General features: G+C 47.5%; 1 protein-coding gene across 11 annotated transcripts in view; it reads right to left on the reverse strand.

The window, feature by feature from the left end:
• Positions 1–19,687, reverse strand: part of NCOR2 (nuclear receptor corepressor 2) — a 391,355-nt gene that overhangs the window by 174,767 nt on the left and 196,901 nt on the right. For 9 of the 11 annotated variants that reach the window (XM_034791186.1, XM_034791190.1, XM_034791189.1 and 6 more), the window contains exon 7: positions 1,063–1,119. In XM_034791186.1, coding sequence (XP_034647077.1) covers positions 1,063–1,119 — 57 coding nt within the window. Of the gene's footprint in view, positions 1–1,062; positions 1,120–1,420; positions 1,439–1,541; positions 1,560–19,687 lie in introns of those variants that run through there. The other 2 variants (XM_034791195.1, XM_034791196.1) reach the window with 2 other exon arrangements.

A 19,687-nucleotide genomic window follows, 5' to 3' on the forward strand; every position in this document is an offset into this window, starting at 1 on the left:
ACACACACACACACACACACACACACACACACACACACACACACACACACACACTACCATGCTATCCCAAACACTTCTGAATTAAAACTGGCAAGGCCAGCTCATCCCCCACCCCCCTCTTCCCAGGGGCTATTCAGTTGGCAGATTCCACCAGACACTTGACCTAAAAGTACCTGTCTGTATAAGGCTGCAGTCAGTGGGTGCTAACGGTGCTCAGCACGATACAGGACTGGGCCCTCAATCCTCCCCCCACCCAACTGCTCCCTTTATATAGAGTAGAGGGAGTTCTCCTGGGAAGCTCCGACACAGTGCCCCCCAATGAGCTGTTTTCACCTACAGCTCAGGAATCATATCGTCACTGGCATTTGCTGGAGACAGAGCAGGGTGTGTTGGGTAGAGGGGAGGGGACAGCTGAAATTTGACAGCAACCATGAACAACGATGATTGAATTTTCACGGCTCCCAGAAGTACGACAGGCAGCGGAGAGAGACGGAAATTGGACTCTTACAACTTCACAGAGTTATTGCTGACAGGTCATTGCGATCTAGAACGGGCAGTCCTGGAACATGCTCTTCTGACACTTCTCCTGCCCCCCTCCCACCATGCTCTCCTATTATAACTGTGCTGGGGAGGGGAACCCACAATGAGATCGCTCATCCTGATGTTCACCAGCCACTGAATGCATAGTACCAGGAACGTGGTGGAGGAAAACATTCGCGTCACAGATTCACAACTGCAGAGTCAAGCACCAATCAGGTTTTGGGAAAGTCCCTCCCATCGTTCTCCCTTTGGCAGAGGCAGAAGCAGGCTAAGGCTCCCAGAACAGAGCTACATGGGGGGGGGGGGGGGGGTGTGTGTGTGTGTGTGTGTGTGTGTGTGTGTGAGAGAGTGAGATTATTCACCCTATCCGCTTTGCTTCCTCTTTGGTGCACACCAGTGACACATTCTGGCCAGCAGAACACTTCCTCCTTATGGTTTACACATAGGATGGTGCGCTGGTCTCCCAAGACCTCTCCAAAGTTGGCTGCCCTCCAAATCCCCATGTTGTGAGACGAGACTTACCAGTTCCACTTGGGGACCCAGTCCTTCCAGGATCCTGTGGGCCGCTTCTGCTTTTTTCTGCAAAGAAGAAGGGGGAGGGGATAGGAAGAGAAGTTATTTCTCTTGCCGATCACAATTTCAGTCCCATGCTTCATTTTTCTCCCTGCTTTTTCAAAACCTTTTGTTTTTTAAACTGCTGCTAAACTCAACCATCCCCACCTCCCCCCTAAGGTGCCAGGGGAAAGAAAAGGTTAAAAGCAGCAGAGCTCCCAGATCCGCAACACAACACAACACTGCAGGCAAAGGGCATCACTGGCTAAGTTTAACGCGCATAGTCCTTAGAGGAGCTGCAGAAAACAATCCAGACGCCAGCACCTACTCCATGCTGCCCAAGCAGTCCCCTCCTCCTCAGGGCTTATTCATTTAGGAGCCCTTCGGCCGCTCTCGGCAGCAACTGAATTCTCTTTCACTTTTCAGGCGTTTGGATTCTGTACAATTACCTCAGCACTAGCACAGCACGAGGGGGCGGGAGGGGGAGCAGACAGAGACAGAGAGAGATGCCCTTTCTAGGATTCATCCTCTCACGAACATGTGATCATTCCATCTGAGCTGCCCTTAGCTCCTTCCCTTGCTAGTTTCCCTCTCCCCTCTCCAGCACAAGACACATCCCCCTTCCCGGCAAAACTACCTGGCACTTACTAGGAAAGCAGGAACATGTGTCATCATGTGCTCAGTGGTTACTAATTAAACAGGCCTGAAAAAAGCCAGGGGTTCACTGAGCGGGGGAAGCTAAATAAAAGATGACATGTCCAGTCAAAAGCTCTCTCCCTAGCAAAGCCAGGCTTCTCAATGATTGGTACTAACAGCCCGATAAGTCTGGATTGCTTTACAGTGCTGAGGTAACCCAGCGCTGATCACATAAAGCAGAACACCTGGCAGGATAAGGGGCTGGGGAGATGGATTTTTATACACACATATTAAATAAAACAGAGAATGTTAAGCATTCAGGAGGGTTAGAAGGTGGGGGCAGGAGGGGGCGGGGGGGAGAGATAAAATTCCACTGCTGCCTTGAAGGGTTTAGCGTGGGGAGCGCAGGCAGCGCGCAGCTCCCCCAGGGTTTTAAAACACAGCGGAGTGGGGGGGAATCCTTCTTGAAGCACGTTCACCACTTCATCCCAATAAGCGCTAGAGATGGGCTAGAGCCACGAGGTTGGGATTTGGATTTCAAACACTCCCAAGGCTGGGCAGCCCGAGGGCTGGGTTTCCGTTAAGTGCACTATAAAAAGACAGAGGCTATTTGCCAAATTTGGATCAGGATTTCAACCTTTGGGGTATTTAGATCGAGGGGGCTGATACCGGCCCCTCTCTGACAGCAAAGCACATGCCCCTCTCACACTGATGCCTGCACACAGCTGGATACACTTACAATGTTTTGTGATGGGAGATGCCTTGCTAATCCCCCACATGCCGTGCTGACAGCTCACCTCCATTCTCATCCGGCAAATGCAAGGGCTTTATTATGTTTCCCAAGATTTACAACTATCTATTCCCTACATCATCCCAGGGCAGAGCCTCAAAAGTGCAAATGCAGATCGTAGGTGTGCAAATACCAGGGCCTTGCACACCCACACAGAAGAGCTGATTTGCATGTGAGCACTTTTGCAGGTTTGGTCCCAGGATCAAAAAAGAAGCGCGTGTCTGCAGTCATCCACTAACCTGCTAAACGTCCACTAACCACCAATGAAAATTTGCCCAGCAAACCAGGATGAGTTTCAAACTATTCCACGCGCTGCAGGATGTGTGGGTGCAATGGAGTGGATTCTCCTCTCACATTGTTGTGATTTGGAACTAACTCAGCTGACATCACCCCAATATAACTGAATCATGCAGCAAAGAAGCCTTCCTCACCAGGCAGAGTAATGCCACCACCACCAGCAGCTAGTACACAGCACGTTTCATCAGTAAAGCTCAGAAGACTTCACAATGGAGGTCAATATCATGATCCCCATTTAACAGGTGGGGAAACTGAGGCATGGAGCAGTGAAATGATTTAGGCAAGGTCAGCCAGCAGCAGAGCCAGGAAGAGAACCCAGGTCTCGCCAGCCCCAGTCCAGTGCTCTATCCGCTAGACCACACTGCCTCCCTCGTAGCTGTGAAGCTGTAAAGAACTGTTCTCTCCATGGCACAGAGACTGGCCAGGCCCCACTCAAGGTGAAGCCCAAGTTCTGAATATGTGTAGTCTCCATGCCTAGTGATGTAGTCTCCAACCCAAAGATGCAAAGCTACCGCCCACCCAAGGGGTCTGTGGGCAAGAGAGCTCTTCTACACAGACAGCCCAAGGGCAGCCACAGTGAGAGCCCCACAGCCGTGGCCTGCTGAAAGACACAGATAAAACATTCCTGGCCCACCCCTTCCTGCTCCAGGGGATGCTGGAAGAGAAAAATACCCCCAAAGCAGCCGAAGCAAGGATAAGTTCCACCAAGCTAATGCGCAAACAATGCGCAGAGGAGACGCAGACAGCTGGCAGGGGGCAGAGGTGAGACTTGGCTCCTGGAATTTTATAGCAACCCCTTCCCTGTCTCAAATTTCCAGATGCAACAGGGGTCTGCTTCTGACCTCACTCACCCCAGCGTAAGGTCAGGAGCAACTCACTGAAATCCGTGGTGTTACGCCAGCAGGAATGGGGGAGATGAGAGCAGAGTCAGTCCCGGTATTTCCACCCTCTCTCTGAGCGGCCAGCGCCCCCATCCCCAATAGTCACAGGCTCCCCCTGATACTCAAAGGCTAGTCTGGCCCAGCGGGGGGCCATCACATTGGTTTGCATTTGAACTACCACCCAATAAACCAGCTGCAAGCTACAGCCTGGCTCACGGCTCTGGTGCAACTCGAGTAAAACAACAGGTGTGAAGAGCCCTAACTGAAAGCACGGAGTGGAATCGTGGTGCTAGTGAACTATGCAGCCAGTCCAGATGGGGCTGGGAGAGGGACTCCTGCCAAGTGAAGAAAACATGCAGAGATTTCAAAGGTGCCTTGGTGTGGTCTCATTCCCCCTCCCCCTCCAATTGTCCCTTGCCTATTGAGTGGCCGCTGTGAACCGAGTTGGTGCAGCAGGCCTGTTCTTAGTAGAACAGTGTCCACATCACAGAAACCTCCAGTGCAACCGGCTCCCTGGCTGGCAAATCTCCATGTGGTCAGGGATCAGACAGGCCACGGACAGACAGAGAGAGAATCCAGAGAGATGGGAGAGAATGAACTGTCCTGCCATCCCCAGATGTGGTCCATCCAGCTCTGGGGCGAGGCCAGTGAGTGGATTCAGTGTGGGGAGATTGCATTGCCGCCTGCCTGGGCTGTACTTGTTCCAGAGATGAACCAGGAACATCAGTCTCTGGAAAGGACAGCCTTTTCCCCTAACGATAACGATAACGCTCACCTAGCATTTTCTCTGTCTCTCTCCTCGTTAACAAAGGATTGTCTCCCCTCGCTGGTCCCCCAGTGGAGACACTTCACAGGGATAGTGTGTGATGGCATAAGTGAATTCACTGACGGATCCAGCAGGTGGAGAGAGGAAGGAGAGAGTTTGTTTGCAAACACAAATAAATGCAGTTCCAGCAAAGGGCAAAGAGAAACATGCTGCAAAAAATACATGTCTCTTTGGGTCGCCTCTTTCTTGCATATTTAGCCCAGTATAAAGGTCTACCTACAATAGGTGGGACCAGGAGGAATCGCCAAACTCAAAACTAAGAGGCTAACAGACCTCCATTGTGAAGTCTTCTGAGCTTTACTGATGAAACATGCTGTGTACGAGCTGCATGCTGGTGATGGTATTGGGATGGGGCTCAGCAAGGCCAACTCTCTGAATGCCCAGACAGACTTTCCTCTCAAAGGTGAACCATGCCCGGCTAGAGTTTTGTAATTTGCTCCTTCTTGGGCGTCCCCTGAAGATGATTCAGTAGCTGCTGCATTTGCAGCTCACACCTGTCTGCCTGCTGACTGGCACAGAGATGCCTGGGAATCAATGGGGCCTGTAATCTGCACACAGCACTAGCCGGCAGAGAGCCATTGGACACACTTTGAGGTCCCCTTACCATGATATCAAGCCTCTTAGTCTAGGGCCATGGTAGATGTAGGCCCACATTTCACTCTAGGCCCCCCGCCCAAAACAACAGGCTGTGATTGTCAGGCAGGGGGCCATGTCTGGGCAGCTAAATCCCTGAGATACCCATTTGATTTCCCCCGTTTTTCCAAGTCTCTTCTGTTTGGGTCATTTGATACAGGACCGTTTCATACAGAGGGAGGGGGTGCTTCAAAGTCTGTAGCAGAGGTGGCGGTGGGGCCGCGATAGCGCTTTATAAGTGACGACCAACAATCTGTCCCACCACAGATTTGCAAAATAGACCGCGCCAGCATTCAGAGCTAGGTTTATCTCGCAGACATGGAAGCCACCCAGTGGTCAGTTGTATTATCTCCACTTGGTTTCTGTTCTCACCAAGGCAGGCTATATTCCAATCAGCCCCAGATCACTTCAGCTACCAATGAGGCCATTCAATTAGCTACAAACGGAAAACGAGCAGTGAAGAGATGCAGCTTAATTGGCTTGCATTTCACCCATCAAAATCTCTAAGGAAGTGCCTCGGTGCTGAGAATTCTGCTAGTCCCTGGATATCTGTGAAGTTGCCAGAATGTATCTTGCGACATATATTTGGGAATGCAATGGCGCTCTCTCCAGCATGGCCCTGTTATACTAGATCATCACAATGGGCCGTTCTGGCCTTGGAATGTACGAATTTGATGAAAAGACAAAGCAAAAATTTGCCTTAAATGGGACTTAGATTACAGCATGTTTGATCCAAAAAAAAAAAAAAAAGTTGCTTGTTTACACATTGCAATGGTATTTGTTCTCGTGCACTGAGCTTCTTTAAACTCCTCTTGTCGGGCTTGGCTATTTGAGACAGACATGCCCCATCAGCTACACCGGGAGGAAGCGGAGGATTTGAACTCTTATCCTTCGGCTCCAAAGGCACAAGCTCTACCCTGAAAGCTAAAAGATCAGCTCCACTAACGGGTCAGTCTGGTAGCTAAGAAACCACACAAGCCAAACTATCAGGCTGAAGAACACACGATGGAGAAGGCTGCCCTCTCTAAGTGGCTTTTCCTTTAACCACGTACGGCCGCTCTGCTCCCGAGTTAACGAAAGCAGGTTGCTAGCTAGAAGCTCCCCCGCTCTACGAGACCACTGTGACGGCAGACCAGGACTTCGGATCCCCGCTAATACCACGGTTCGCACACTCTTTCCGCAGAATGCACCACATCTGAAGAGAGAGATCATCCAACTTGCCCTCGCACCTTACGATACCCCTGTGGCACCCACAGGCCACTGCTTACATGGGAAAGCAGCTTGATGCAATAATATGGTATTTTTAGCTACTTTCATTGACATTTCACAACTGGAAACAAGGAGGAGTCAGCCCCATGGGGCCATCAGCGAGTGAGCTACGGACCACAGCCAGGGAACGTCTCCATGAACACAAATGCTGCCGTTTGTAAAGCACTGTATCAACGGGATGTAACATATGGCCTGCGTGATAAGAAAAACGTTCATCCCTACTCATAAAAAGGGACAACTGCCAAAAAAGGGACTTTTCCGTGCAAGATCCCTTCCGTTCGGAAACAATGGCTTGTACTGTAGATTTCCTGCTAGATTCATTAAGAAGGGAAAACACACCAGTCTGTAGCCAGCACTGTTCATATAATGCTATCACAGCTCCATAGATTGCAGTTGTATAGATCCCTACCTGTGAAATTAAATGTAGCATCTCATTATAAAGTTATAAACTTGCTTCACCAGTGCGGTAGCAGAACAATATCATGCAAAAATACATCACTGCAATGGCTGCACTTCAAGCTCTGGTTGAACACAACAACCTTAACTCTGCCCATTACACACAGACATTGGAACAGACTGGTTTACATGATTTTACATCTGCATACATTTTAGATACATGTGTATCTAAAGTTCCAAAAACTAAACCATTATACTAATGTCTGAGAAAGTCTAGGTGATGACATAATTCAAAAGACCGTCATGTAATGTTTACATGCAAGGATTCAACCTTAAAAGCAGTTCACCCCAACTGACAGCTTTTAATACTGCATTTAATTTCTGGTTTTCTTTCTTTTTTTTAAAAAAGAAGGGAGGAAGTTGAAGTTAAACAAGCCTCAGGTCTGTAACTAATACAAACCAGTCAACAAAAGCCAACTGGAGTCGATCAATGCCCTTAATGAGCTGCACACTTTGAGGCCTGGGCACCCGTCTGACAAAGGTCACCACGTGTTAGTTCTGCATGCTAAGGACTATATGTTTCTCCATGGCTGTGCATTCATCCTCACTAATTTGTATGAGTTAAGCCTGTCCCCGGACTTGTCAATATTAAACATTTAGAAGTTTAACCCCAATGAGCCTAGAATTTTCAGGTCTCTGGGAGATCTATAAAACACTAGGATCTTGGAGAATATTGATGCAGCGGTATTAAAAAAACGTATGAATGCTTAAAAACAGTGGGTGAGATTATCAATAGGAGCAGAGTTAGGCCAACTCGGAGTGCTTTGAAAAATCCCGAACAGCATGCTATGCAACGCAGGCATTTAGCGAGCGGTGCACAAGTGTGCACTCATTTCTCCTTAGGCATCCACCTAATGGCTTACCAACACGGACTCTGGCGCACGCCTGGTACAAAACGTCACGCCGATTAACCACAGGCGCAATTAATTGCGGGCACAAGATGGTGCCCACAAAACTAGAGGCAGTCTTTCACTGCGAAGGCCCATTATCACAGATCCTGGTGCACAAAAGCAAGATGTCCTGGCACAATCAGACGCCGCCTATATAGGCGGATGTTGCTGAAGGCCTGTGTGTATGATGAGATTAACTCAGAATCAAGCTGAATGTGTTTGGCTGCCACACTTGTCATATTTAGACAAGTGAATGAGACGACCGGAAGCAAAACACTGCAGGGAGAACGGTGTTGGGAATCGAAGAGAGTGACATCATTCCTCTTGCGTTAACTGATTAAACATCCACATCTCCAGAATGAAACAGCGCTGGGGAAAGTATTCTGGGCACGGCATCTTGCTGTACAGACACAAAGCAATGCCTCGATCACGAAAGCTGCCTGATTAACACCTGACACACAATGTAATTGCGGACGCTCCTTGCTGCATTTATCAGATCGTAATACAACTGTAACAAGCTATTTAAAAGGCCACACAGACTGAGGCAAGAGCTGGGTGGCAGAGATGTTAATGACATATATTAGCTAGCCAAAGTTTCCCCACACTCCTAATAAAAGACTTTTGCTGAAGGACAAACAGCATCAAGAGAACACGCTCCCGTTCTGCAGGCTCAGGGGCAAAGAGCCTGGTCCAGGAAGGCAGGCGAAGGGGCAGTGTGCAAAGGAGGCTTAGAGCTCCTCCGCATTAGCAGGGTCTTTGTGGCAAAAGGGTGCCAGTTCCACTGCTTCTGTGCCCTTCTGTGGGCACTTAACGGGCATCAGGATTCCACTGAGGGCTCAACGTTACTTCCCTGGGAAGTCAATGGGATTTTTTCCCCTATTGATTTCATCAGGAACATACTGAGCCCATAATGATCAAACCTACAGCGCGTCCATCCCCACACTCCATCAGCCAGCCCTGAGTTCTGAATGTGTGTTATTTAACTGCGCCGTCACCAAGACATTAACAAGCCAATCTAGGCATTGTTCTTAGTGTGATGAATGACAATCCCACTGGTTTTATACTCCCTCCACTGTTCCTCAGCAAGCAGTTAATGGCCCCTTTTCCAGATTCAGTACAGATTCCTGACACACCATCTATCAGTGGCTCAGCCTCTGAACGGAGTCATTTGCAACACAGGAGCTAGCACCTTGGGGGCCGAATTCTGCTCCCTTTTACACCACAGCCATTCTACCTGAGTGGAGTGACTCCGGATTTAGCACCATGTAAGCTTGCTAGGGCTGTGGAGAAGCCTCCTCTGGGCCGCTTTTAGGAAGCGCACATTGAGAGGTGCGATTGGACATAGTACAAGGCAAAGCATTAACTCTTCCCATGGGGGTTTAGGGGTCTCCAGATACAGGGATGAGCAAATGATTTATGGGTTTTACGGTAGCACCGGGAGGCCCAAACGGAGACCAGGGCTCACAGGGACAGTCCCTGCCCCAAAGTGTTTACAGTCTAGGTAGACAAGGGGTCGTATGATAAACAAAGGCACAGAGCAGGGGAGTGACCCGCCCAAGGCTGCCCAGTAGCAGAGCTGGAAATAGAATCCAGCTCTCCTGACTGCCAGTCTAATGCCTTACCCACATTAGGGGATCCCTCTTGACCCCTTCGGTTACGACACTGGTGATTCTGGCCCACGTGACAGGACAATCGATCCCTACGTAGCGTAGATCCCATTTGTCAACAGAGCCAAGTAGCTGCACATCTACCTGCCCTGCCCCGCTCCACCCCCTGGTACCCTGGTGCACACATGCCTCCTGCAGAGCAGGGCTCTACAATGCATGGTGATCACGGCCTGCTCTCCCTTGTGCAGCTGAACCAGCACGACGACTGCGCAGAATTTATCACCAGCTGCTTCCCGGAGTATACCAGAAAGAGGCCTAATTCTGCCATGTCACAGTCACCAGGGGGTGGGCATGGTTATTTCCCATTAGGGGTGGGACAGACTTGTCATGTCACGGCTCTAACGGGGCGTTACAAACAACAGAGAGCTAAAAACCCACTGAGTTACGCCTGGCGCAGCGAGCAGTTTCCTTTTCACCTCCCGGTGCTGTGAACTGGCATCGCCAAAGGCGTCCATCCATGCTCGTGAGCCTGAGAAGCTCCAGGCATGCTTCACGGTTTGCTTTGCATCTCCCCGCTGTGTCCCGTTCCACATGGCATCATGTCTTGGGCTGCTGCTGGGGCCAGACATACCACAAATAAGCTGGGGTGTATTAACACAGATCGGCACCGAGATCCATTCACATTTCCAGCTACGTCCCAGAAGATGGGCCTCCTCTGAAACTCTGCCCCTAGCTTCCCCACTCTGCCTTCCCAGACTTCACATCCCGGATGGACTCCTTGATTTCCCTCTCTATGGGCTAGACTCTCCTTCACCCTAGGGGGCGCGAGGAGCAGTGACAGAGCACAAAAATATTCTCCTTAGACCCCATCTAAGGTGCTGGCCGCAGTCACAGTCCTTGCTCTGGCTGCATCAGCACCAGCATCAACACCCGCATCTATTTGGCATCTTCCAAGGGGGAAGGATGATCGATCCCCTCCCCCGATTCCCACTGGCCTGTACATCCTCTGAGCACAACCATGGCTCCTGGAGGCTTGATGCCTGATACCTCCAAGGACTCCTACATCCCCATTGTCCCCTGCTGGATGCTGGGCTGGCGAGCCCCAATTTAACCCTTTGTTTCTCAGATTCTCTGCTGGATGGGGCACCCCTGCCAATATCAGGATTATGCCCCTTAAACCCGCTCCTGAAAACAATGGTGATATCGTACACAAGAAACTCCGTGAGGGCCATGACAATCTCCATGCAGGTCTAGAAATATTCATGGCAAAGGTTTTCAGTGGGACCCTCAATCTAGGAACACAAACCTGGTTTTCCCTTTGCTGAAACTTGGCCTGGGAGAGGAGAAAAAAGGGTCCATTAGAGCAATTTACAGGCAATGAGAGCGTCTTGTAGGGATCACAATCCAACACAGCATCCTCTGACTCCCAAACCTCCCAATGTATCAGAGGGGTTAGTGAGTTTGGGGTGTGTGTGTGTGTGTGTGTGTGTGTGTGGGTGTGTAAAAACAAAAGCCAAAGATGAGGAAATATGAAGTTACTTTGAGAAAGCGGATTCTGGAATTAGAAGGGGGCGTTTTCCTGGAATTTTTCCAACCATCGTTCCATATACACTCACAGCCGCCAGCGCTGAACCATGCTCTCAGGGTTATTTATAGCATTTCATAGACAGCAAATGCAGCACTCAAAACCAGGCCATGCCTAAGAATGTAAGCATTCTCATTCAGGATCAGGCATGTCCTGCACTGAGACAAACAAATCTCTTAAAGTGGCAGGAGAATACCCAGAGCAGTGCTGGAAACGTTCACTGCGTGACTACGTTCTGGCCTGGCCATTTAGATCATGAATTCACCACCACACACTGGGTAGCAAGATTTGTATATTAAAGCAGCAGGACAGACTCTGATCTCAGTTACAATGGTGCAAATAAGAAGTTACTCCACTGAAGGCAATGCAGTCAGATTGGTGTAAACCTCAGATCAGAATCAAACTCCTATATCCGGCAAAAGACAGAAATAATCAATCAGTTTCATTACGTCAAATGTAAAGATCTCTCTTGCATATGCGGTCTTTTGCATTAAGATTAAAAGATAGCTGGGACGGGACTGCCGCTTATCAATACTGGCCCCCATCTGAAAGGTTTTAATTTCTAGACACCAAGAGAGCCTTTTATTTTCTCCCAACTCCAGGTGCATTTCATCTGGAGTCAGACCACCATGGCATTTTGGCACAGCTTACAAGCTAAGCAGGGTTTGGCATGGCCCAAACTTGAATTGGAAACCTCCCAGGAAAACCTTGGGTTCTGCAGGATGGTGTAGTGCCAATTCAGCAGGTCGTAATCTTCTCTCTAGCTCAGGGGCTTGTCTACACTCGAAACACTGCAGTGTTTCGGTGTAGATGACAGGAAGGGCTCTCCCATCGGTGTAGGTAATCCACCTCCCCAAGAGGCACTCGCTGGAAGAGTATCAGAGGGGTAGCCGTGTTTGCTGCTTTTACAGATCCAGACTAAGAGTCCTGTGGCACCTTATAGACTAACACACGTATGGAGCATGAGCTTTCATGGGTGAATACCACTTCGTTGGATGCAAGCTCATGCTCCAATACGTCTGTCTATAAAGGTGCCACAGGACTCTTAGCTGGAAGAATTTGTTCGTCAACTTAGCACTGCCTACGTGAGACCTTAGGTCAGCTTAACTACGTCATTCAGGGGTGTGGATTTTTCATACCACTGAGTGACGTAACTGAGTCAATTTGACCAGGCCTCAGTATTGGTCCAATGTCCTCAAAAGTTGAATCCAGGGTCTGTTAGTCAGAGCCTTCTGTCTGATCTCAGTCACCGGGGTGGAGTTAGAGGAGAGACGTAATTCCCTTCCATGAATCAAGAAATCCCTATCGCACTGATACGGCTAGGGGGTTATTTTTCCTGTCACCTCAGTGATGCGAGCACTCTCGTGAAACAAAGGGATGTGCAATGTATGGAATTCACACGGCCATCAATTGGTCCCACAGTTGAAGATCCGAGAATAAAACTTTTCAAGAGCGTGTCCACCATTCCCTATGGGAACTCCCTGAACTAGGCATCGCAGGCACTGTGAATTCTGCGCTGCTATTCTAGCAACAAAAGCACAATTGGAAAGTTTGAAAGAATGTTACTGAAATTCTACCTAGCAGGTAGTATCTGCAGTGGGCTGTGCTGCAGACAACCAACTCGGTTTGCAAATGACTCATCAAGCATAATAAGAAAACTGGGGAAATGGGTCATATTGGAGATGTGTATTAATAATCCTCCCAACATTTCCTGTGCAGAGCGTGACTGACCGACTCATTTCTGTTCCTCTCTCGTCTCCGAGTACTTGCTTTTGCTAGTCATTTTAAGTGGGTTTCTGCGGCTGAGTGTGTCATACTCCATCACACCAAGTGACAGAGGTGCAGACCTTTGGTGGGGGTGTGGAATTACATATAAATATCCTAGCCAGCAGACTTCAAAGTTATCTCCCATTCAGAACGCACTTTAACATGAAAAACTAAAAGGCTAAGGAGGGCTTTGAAAGTGATAATAAAGTCTAGTCATCAGCACAATTATAGGAAAGCATCTATTTGTCAGAAGCACCGTATAGTACGGCTTACGCTCCTCTCCTCAGAGCTTTCTGGGTGTTACCACACTTACTGCAGTTATTTCCAGCCCCTCTGAAAGCCTAGGATACAGCATCACTTGGTCTGGATGACTCTCAGTGGACAGAGAAAATCCCACACTTACATGGAACTTCTGATCCCTGAGGAAGATAATAAATAGATAGAGGGCAAAAGTCTATTTTGCTTTAAATCTCTGATGGAAAACAAAAGGGTTCCAAGGTGCTGGGAACTTCAGATGATTGAATTTTGTCTGTTTGCAACACATCTGTAATGCTAAAGCGATGCTTACCGCATATTTTTAAATGTCAATAAAAAGATTTTTTTTTTTCCTGTTTAAACTGTCCCACTGTAACATCTGAAAGGCAAACCTGGCTTAATTGTCTAGCACATCAGAACCTGAGAGTGAAAGTGACCAGAAACAAAAGTGAAACCAGTCTTTTTTTGTTTAGTGGTCCAAATAAGCAGAGCTCAAAAAATAAAATAAATACATCAATAAATGATGTTAAGTAAATTAGATTTTTAAAATTCTTTCAGCTTTAATGTTCAAAAGTAGGGCTGTCAAGTGATTAAAAAAATTAATTGCAATTAATCACGCTGTTAAACAATAAAAGGATCTTTATTATATGGAGATATACCTATCTCATAGAACTGGAAGGGACCTTTCAAGGTCATTGAGTCTAGTCCCCGCCTTCACAGCAGGATCAAGTACTGTCCCTGACAGATTTTTTTTTTTTTTTTTTTGCCCCAGATCCCTAAATGGCCCCCTCAAGGATTGAACTCACAACCCTGAGTTTAGTAGGCCAAAGCTCAAACCACAGAGATTCACATGTCCCTTCATGCTTCAACCACCATTCCAGAGGACCTGCGTCCATGCTGATGACGGGTTCTGCTTGATAGCAATCCAAAGCAGTGTGGTCCAACGCATGTTCATTTTCATCATCTGAGTCAGATGCCTCCAGCAGAAGGTTGATTTTCTTTTTTGGTGGGTCGAGTTCTGTAGATCCCGCATCAGAATGTTGCTCTTTTAAGACTTATGAAAGCATGCTCCAGACCTCGTCCCTCTCAGATTTTGGAAGGCACTTCAGATTCTTAAACCTTGGGTTGAGTGCTGTAGCTAGATTTAGAAATCTCACATTGGTGCCTTCTTTGTGTTTTGTCAAATCTGCAGTGTTCTTAAAATGAACAACATCCGAGACTGGTATAACATGAAATATGTGCCAGAATGCAGGTAAAACAGAGCAGGAGACATACAATTCTCCCCTAAGGAGTTCAGTCACAAATTTAATGAACACATTTTTTTTAAACGAGTGTCAACAGCATGGAAGATGTCCATGCTTCGGTCACCGTTCCAGAGAAGGGACATATGAATATTTAGCATATCTGACAAACAAATACCTTGGAATGCCGGCTACAAAAGTGCCATGCAAATGCCTGTTCTCACTTTCAGGTGACACTGTAAGTAAGAAGAGTGCAGCATAATCTCCTGTAAATGTAAACAAACTTGTTTGTCTTAGCAATTGGCTGAAGAAGAAGTAGGACTGAGTGGACTTGCTCTGTTTTACATGGTTTTGTTTTTGAGTGCAGTTATGTAACAACAACAAAAATGTACATTTGCAAGTTGCACTTTCATGACAAAGATTGCACTACAGTACTTGTATGAGGTGAATTGAAAAATACTATTTCTTTTGTTTATTTTACAGTGCAAATATTTGTAATAAAAATAATATACACTTTGATTTCAATTACAACACAGAATACAATGTATATAAAAATGTAGAAAAACATCCAAAATATTTAATTGGTATTCTATTGTTTAACAGTGTGATTAAAACTGCAATTAATAGCGATTAATTTTTTTTAAACACGATTAACTTTGAGTTAATCGCATGAGTTAACTGCGATTAATCGACAGCCCTATTCAAAAGGTGTTCTACTGATACAGATTTATTTAACACAGGGTTTTCACATTGACACTGTAGCCCTGATTTATAGTGGCCAGTATAAATCAGGAATAAGTCCACTGCATCTGAAGAAGTGGGTTGTAGCCCACGAAAGCTTATGCTCTAATAAATTTGTTAGTCTCTAAGGTGCCACAAGTACTCCTGTTCTTTTTGAGGATACAGACTAACACGGCTGCTACCCTGAAAACTGAAGTCACAGTTACACTGGTGTAAAACCACTATGGGATCAAAATCACACCCCATGTCTTTAAAGGGCAAGAGGATTAAGCCTGTTGCAACAGAGAAACTAAATAGATAACAAGAGGCTAGATTCTACTTGGGAACATTAAAATCTTTTGTTTATTTATTCATTTATTTCTGGAAGAACCAGCAATGCTGAACATTCTTTATGAGGGCAAATGGATAGACAGGGAAATACATTCCATACAGACATAAGAGCAGTAGGATTTAAAAAAAAAAAAAAAAAAAAAAGTATAAAAAAATCCTTTGAATTTCAATTTTCCACCACACTGTTGTATCTATAAATACATAGCAGTGCCCTTCTGAAGGAACAAGCACTGAGACAGAAAACAAATTAAAATTTAATCTTATTGATTTCCACAGACACAATCCCAAGAGCCAAATAGACATTGTTGCCGGCTTCCACTGGCTGCTCTGCATCCAACTCCGTTTTTCAAAAGCCTGACAGCAAAGCCTGGAAGGCCAAGCAGTGCCACAACCCATCAGCACCCGCACCTGCGATGGAGAACGAAGGGATTTACATCCAAACCCGAGTGACACGGTGGTTAATCACGGTCCCACAGCAGTGGCGCTGAACATAAAAAGCGGCAGTGAGCATCTTGACATTAACTTTTCCTCTCCAAAAGAGAGAAGTGATGAGCTCAACACTTGAAAGGAAAGCGGATGTGCCCGTGTTTCAAAGGACAGCTCTGACACTCAGATCAGAGACTGGCTGTCTCAGAGGAGAGGGATAAAAGCCATCAAGTCTCTGGGCTGAATCTCAGTTATAGCCCTGCAACGCCAGGAAAGCCAGAGTTTGAGCCTCACAGTGCACTGAGCTAAGTGGAGAAAGGTGCCTGGCGTTAACGAGAGCCCCAGTTCAGTCAGCAGCTTTTCCGCCCCAGATATGAACCAACCATGGGGTAAAATAGCCGAGCCCCAAGAGAGGGAAGAAATAGCTGAAGGAGATGCAGGTATATGGCTGCCCAGAGATGTGCTGTAAATGTAGCTCCCTCCTTACACACACAAGCAGCTCTACAGAGGATTTCAGGAAGAAAGGGGAGGGGGGGAAATGGGGGAGGGGAACGTGGAGGTGGGAAGGAGGCAGTAATGGGGGAGGAGAACATGGGAGTGAGCGTTACAGAGCGGGGGTAGGACCTAGCACAATGGGGCCCTGACCTGGTTTGTGTCTTGGGGCTACTGAGACGTAAGTTCTAGCTCTCCTGTTGCAGCGAAGTCCTTTCGAAGGTGGATGCTTTCCAGAGCCTTCAGGCCGCCTGGAGCAGCAGTTCTCAGCAAGGTTTGAGCTGCCTTACTCATCTCTAGAGAGGGTCATTTAAAATGTCCACACAGCCAGTCACTGCTTCACCCGGCAGAAAGCCGGTGTTCCAGTAAGGGCCTGGCCTGCTCCACCAAACTGCATCCAAAACCAATTTATAGATATTAGCCAGGTTTGGAAACTATTTTGAAACCTCTCTCTCTCTCTCTCCAGTGCAGATATGGCCTTTGAAGGATTAGAGGATTCACAGCTTCAAAGAACTTTAGGCCAGACGGGACCATCAAGCCACATAGCACAGGCCAGGGAATTGCCCCCAGCAATTTCTGCATGAAGCTCATATCTTGCAATTGAACTAGAACGTATGTTTTTTTGAAAGGCGTGAGATCTTGCTTGAAGGGAGGGGCTGTGGAGACTGAGCTATCCAAATCCTGAGCCTCTCCTGTCAGTAATAGGCAGTCTGAAAATTGCCACGCTGGACAGCATGCCATAGACTGGAATATGGGAACAGGACAGAGACCCACCACACTTATTTCACATGATACGTTACCACCACCCTGGGCTACATTCCAACCCAGTGTCCTACCAGTTAGAGGTTCCCCTTTCCCATGAGCAGTTCCTCTGAGCCAGTGATTTCTCTCCATGAACAGAGAGAGACATGCTGGAAATCATGGAAACATACACATGGGCATGCACTGACAACGGGCTGTAAGTGACTCTGTGTTCGTGTACAGTGATGGGGAATTCAGAGAGCAGAGTTAACGGCCACAAACGGTGCATTCCCCTGTCCGGGCAGAGGCAGCATGGGAGGGATTGATGACTGGAGCCGGAGAGCATCCGCCCGGGCACTCTGACAAATGAGATATGAACAAAACCAAAAGTGTGATGAGTTCTATTCAAAAAGTAAATCAGGGGGGAAAAAAAAAAAAACCACCCCGCTCTGAACAGGAGACCTGGAATTTTTGCTTAAAACCAGAGTTACTCAGCGCCAGAAATGTCAAGGCAAATTGTCAGCAATGTCAGAGAAATATATAAGCGGGGGGGGAGGGAGGAGTGGGGAATCTCCACAGAACAGCCTTGTGGAATAAAAACATTAACAACAATACACCCAATGCATGTGCCCTGGTTATGGGGATTTAATGTGAAAATGACAGGGGAGGCTGCCTTGAGACAATAATGCAGCCCATGAAGACTAATTACAAACTCTAAGGAGATTCCTACCACCTCAGAGGTGTCAGCCCAAGCTGTATTCATCCTTCTCTCCCACAGGGGAGACTGAAGGTCACATGCACAGTTAAATTCAAGTGTTCACCCATTTTCCTCTTACATAATTACCGGCCGTACGCCAACCTCTGGCAGCACTTGACAACGGCTAGAGAAGCAGATTCTATTGGTTAACTCAGGCCTGGTCTCCTGGCAGTGAGCCCAAGGAGCAGGGAATACTACTGTGTGAAATGAACATACCTTAGGTGGCTGTGATTGCCATGGCCCTGCGTGTCCTTAGCAGAATCCTACAGAGCATCAAGCAGCAAATGTCAAATCAAGAGGAGGGTTCCAAGGACAGTTTGCAAATAGACCCGGAGTAACATTTTCAAAAAGTACTTGTATGTGACTCAGGCTCCCACGTGCCTCCGTCACTTTTGAAAATGGGACTTGGGTAACTCTGAAAATTTCACCCTTGGTGCAGTCGTGCTTTGGTCCTCAGGTAGCAGCAAAAATGCTGGGCCACATCTCAAACGTGCTTCTATTTAGAGCCTTCTCTACATGGCGGGTTGCTGCAGAGCAAACCAGGGTGTGAATCCACAGCCCTCAGCCTGCTGTATATGAATGTTCACTGCAGGGTGCTGAAAGCCCTGGAGCACGGTAAGCTGTTCCTGTGTAGCAAGCGGAGAGTCACACCCTGGTTTGCTGCACAGACATGCCCTAAAACTGCACCTGGCCACGGGACACCCTTGTGTGGTCACAAGGCCCACATCTGTATGCACAGTCTGGGTAGTCACAGCACAGCTATGCCATGTCTTGGGCTTGTACGCAAAAGGGGGCAGGTGCAAAATCTGCAGGCGCAATTTCCAACGCCCACTGAGGATGGAATGACAAAGGGTCTCGGATCAATATACACAGGTGGAGATTTTCAAAGGCACAAATGGCCACGAGATGAATGTCAATGGCGTCCGTACACTTCACTGCCACTTATGCCTTTGAAAATCTCATCCAAAAAGCAAATGCAGCCAGTTCTCTCAGAACAAAATCCTGTGCTTTTCTACCTTCTTCTTTAATCCCATCTTCACAGCCATAAGTTTCCGGAATACGATTTTGTCCAGCACATTGCATATAGTAAGAAAGGGATCCCAGGTCAAATTTACCAAAGATCATAAATCTCTCTTATGCAGAGAAACCTTTCAAATCACACTTGTAAAGTAGGTCACAGGGAGGAAGAGACGCACAATAGTGTTAAGGTGAATGTCAAAGGAGAGCCTGGATTCTGAGGAAAGCTTTGATGCAGACAACTCCAGCCGATATTCTATGCCCCCATACACAATGGGGTTCCTCTGCGCCACTTACCCAATGCGCTGGTGGGAAGAAATACAACTCCCCCATGAACCACAAGGCTAAAATTAGAATCCACTCACACCTGAAGAACCACAGCTATAGCCAAAAAGAAAGTAGGTCACACAATAGCTGGCTAACTTGATTGCCTAGAATCTCTAGCAGTGTGTTCTTCTCTCTCGCCTGGCACAACCTGTAAGTAGGGGGGGACCCACACACTTGGGCAAGCAGACACTCCAGTTTGGGGTGGAGCACTAACCCCTTGCTTTGGCATTTAAACAAGTGCCTGGTTTTCCTCCTTCTGAATTCTAACGGATGATCCAGGGACGCATTATCACCCCAAATACAGATTCAAATTTTCCCTCCCACCCTGGAACAGCCTCTCTCGGCTGGCTGGATCGCCCTTGGGACTGGATATCTTTCTACTGACACCACTACACCTCCACCCCTCCGTGAATCAAAATACAGATGCTTGGCTCCCCGGCAACCCTGCTTTCTGCAGCAATTGACTGGTAGCCTCTCTACATCTCAGCTGGGAGGTGTGATTGGGCTACATGCATCAACAGTGATTTCCTTCCTAACCATCAACCTAATGTATCGGGACTCTTTGTTGCTTTTTACATCAACCTAATGGCATTCACGTTCAGGACTGTTTTTGAAACTCAGCTTCATGGGG

Source organism: Trachemys scripta, chromosome 15 (assembly GCF_013100865.1).
Source record: "Trachemys scripta elegans isolate TJP31775 chromosome 15, CAS_Tse_1.0, whole genome shotgun sequence".
NCBI lineage: Eukaryota > Metazoa > Chordata > Testudines > Emydidae > Trachemys > Trachemys scripta.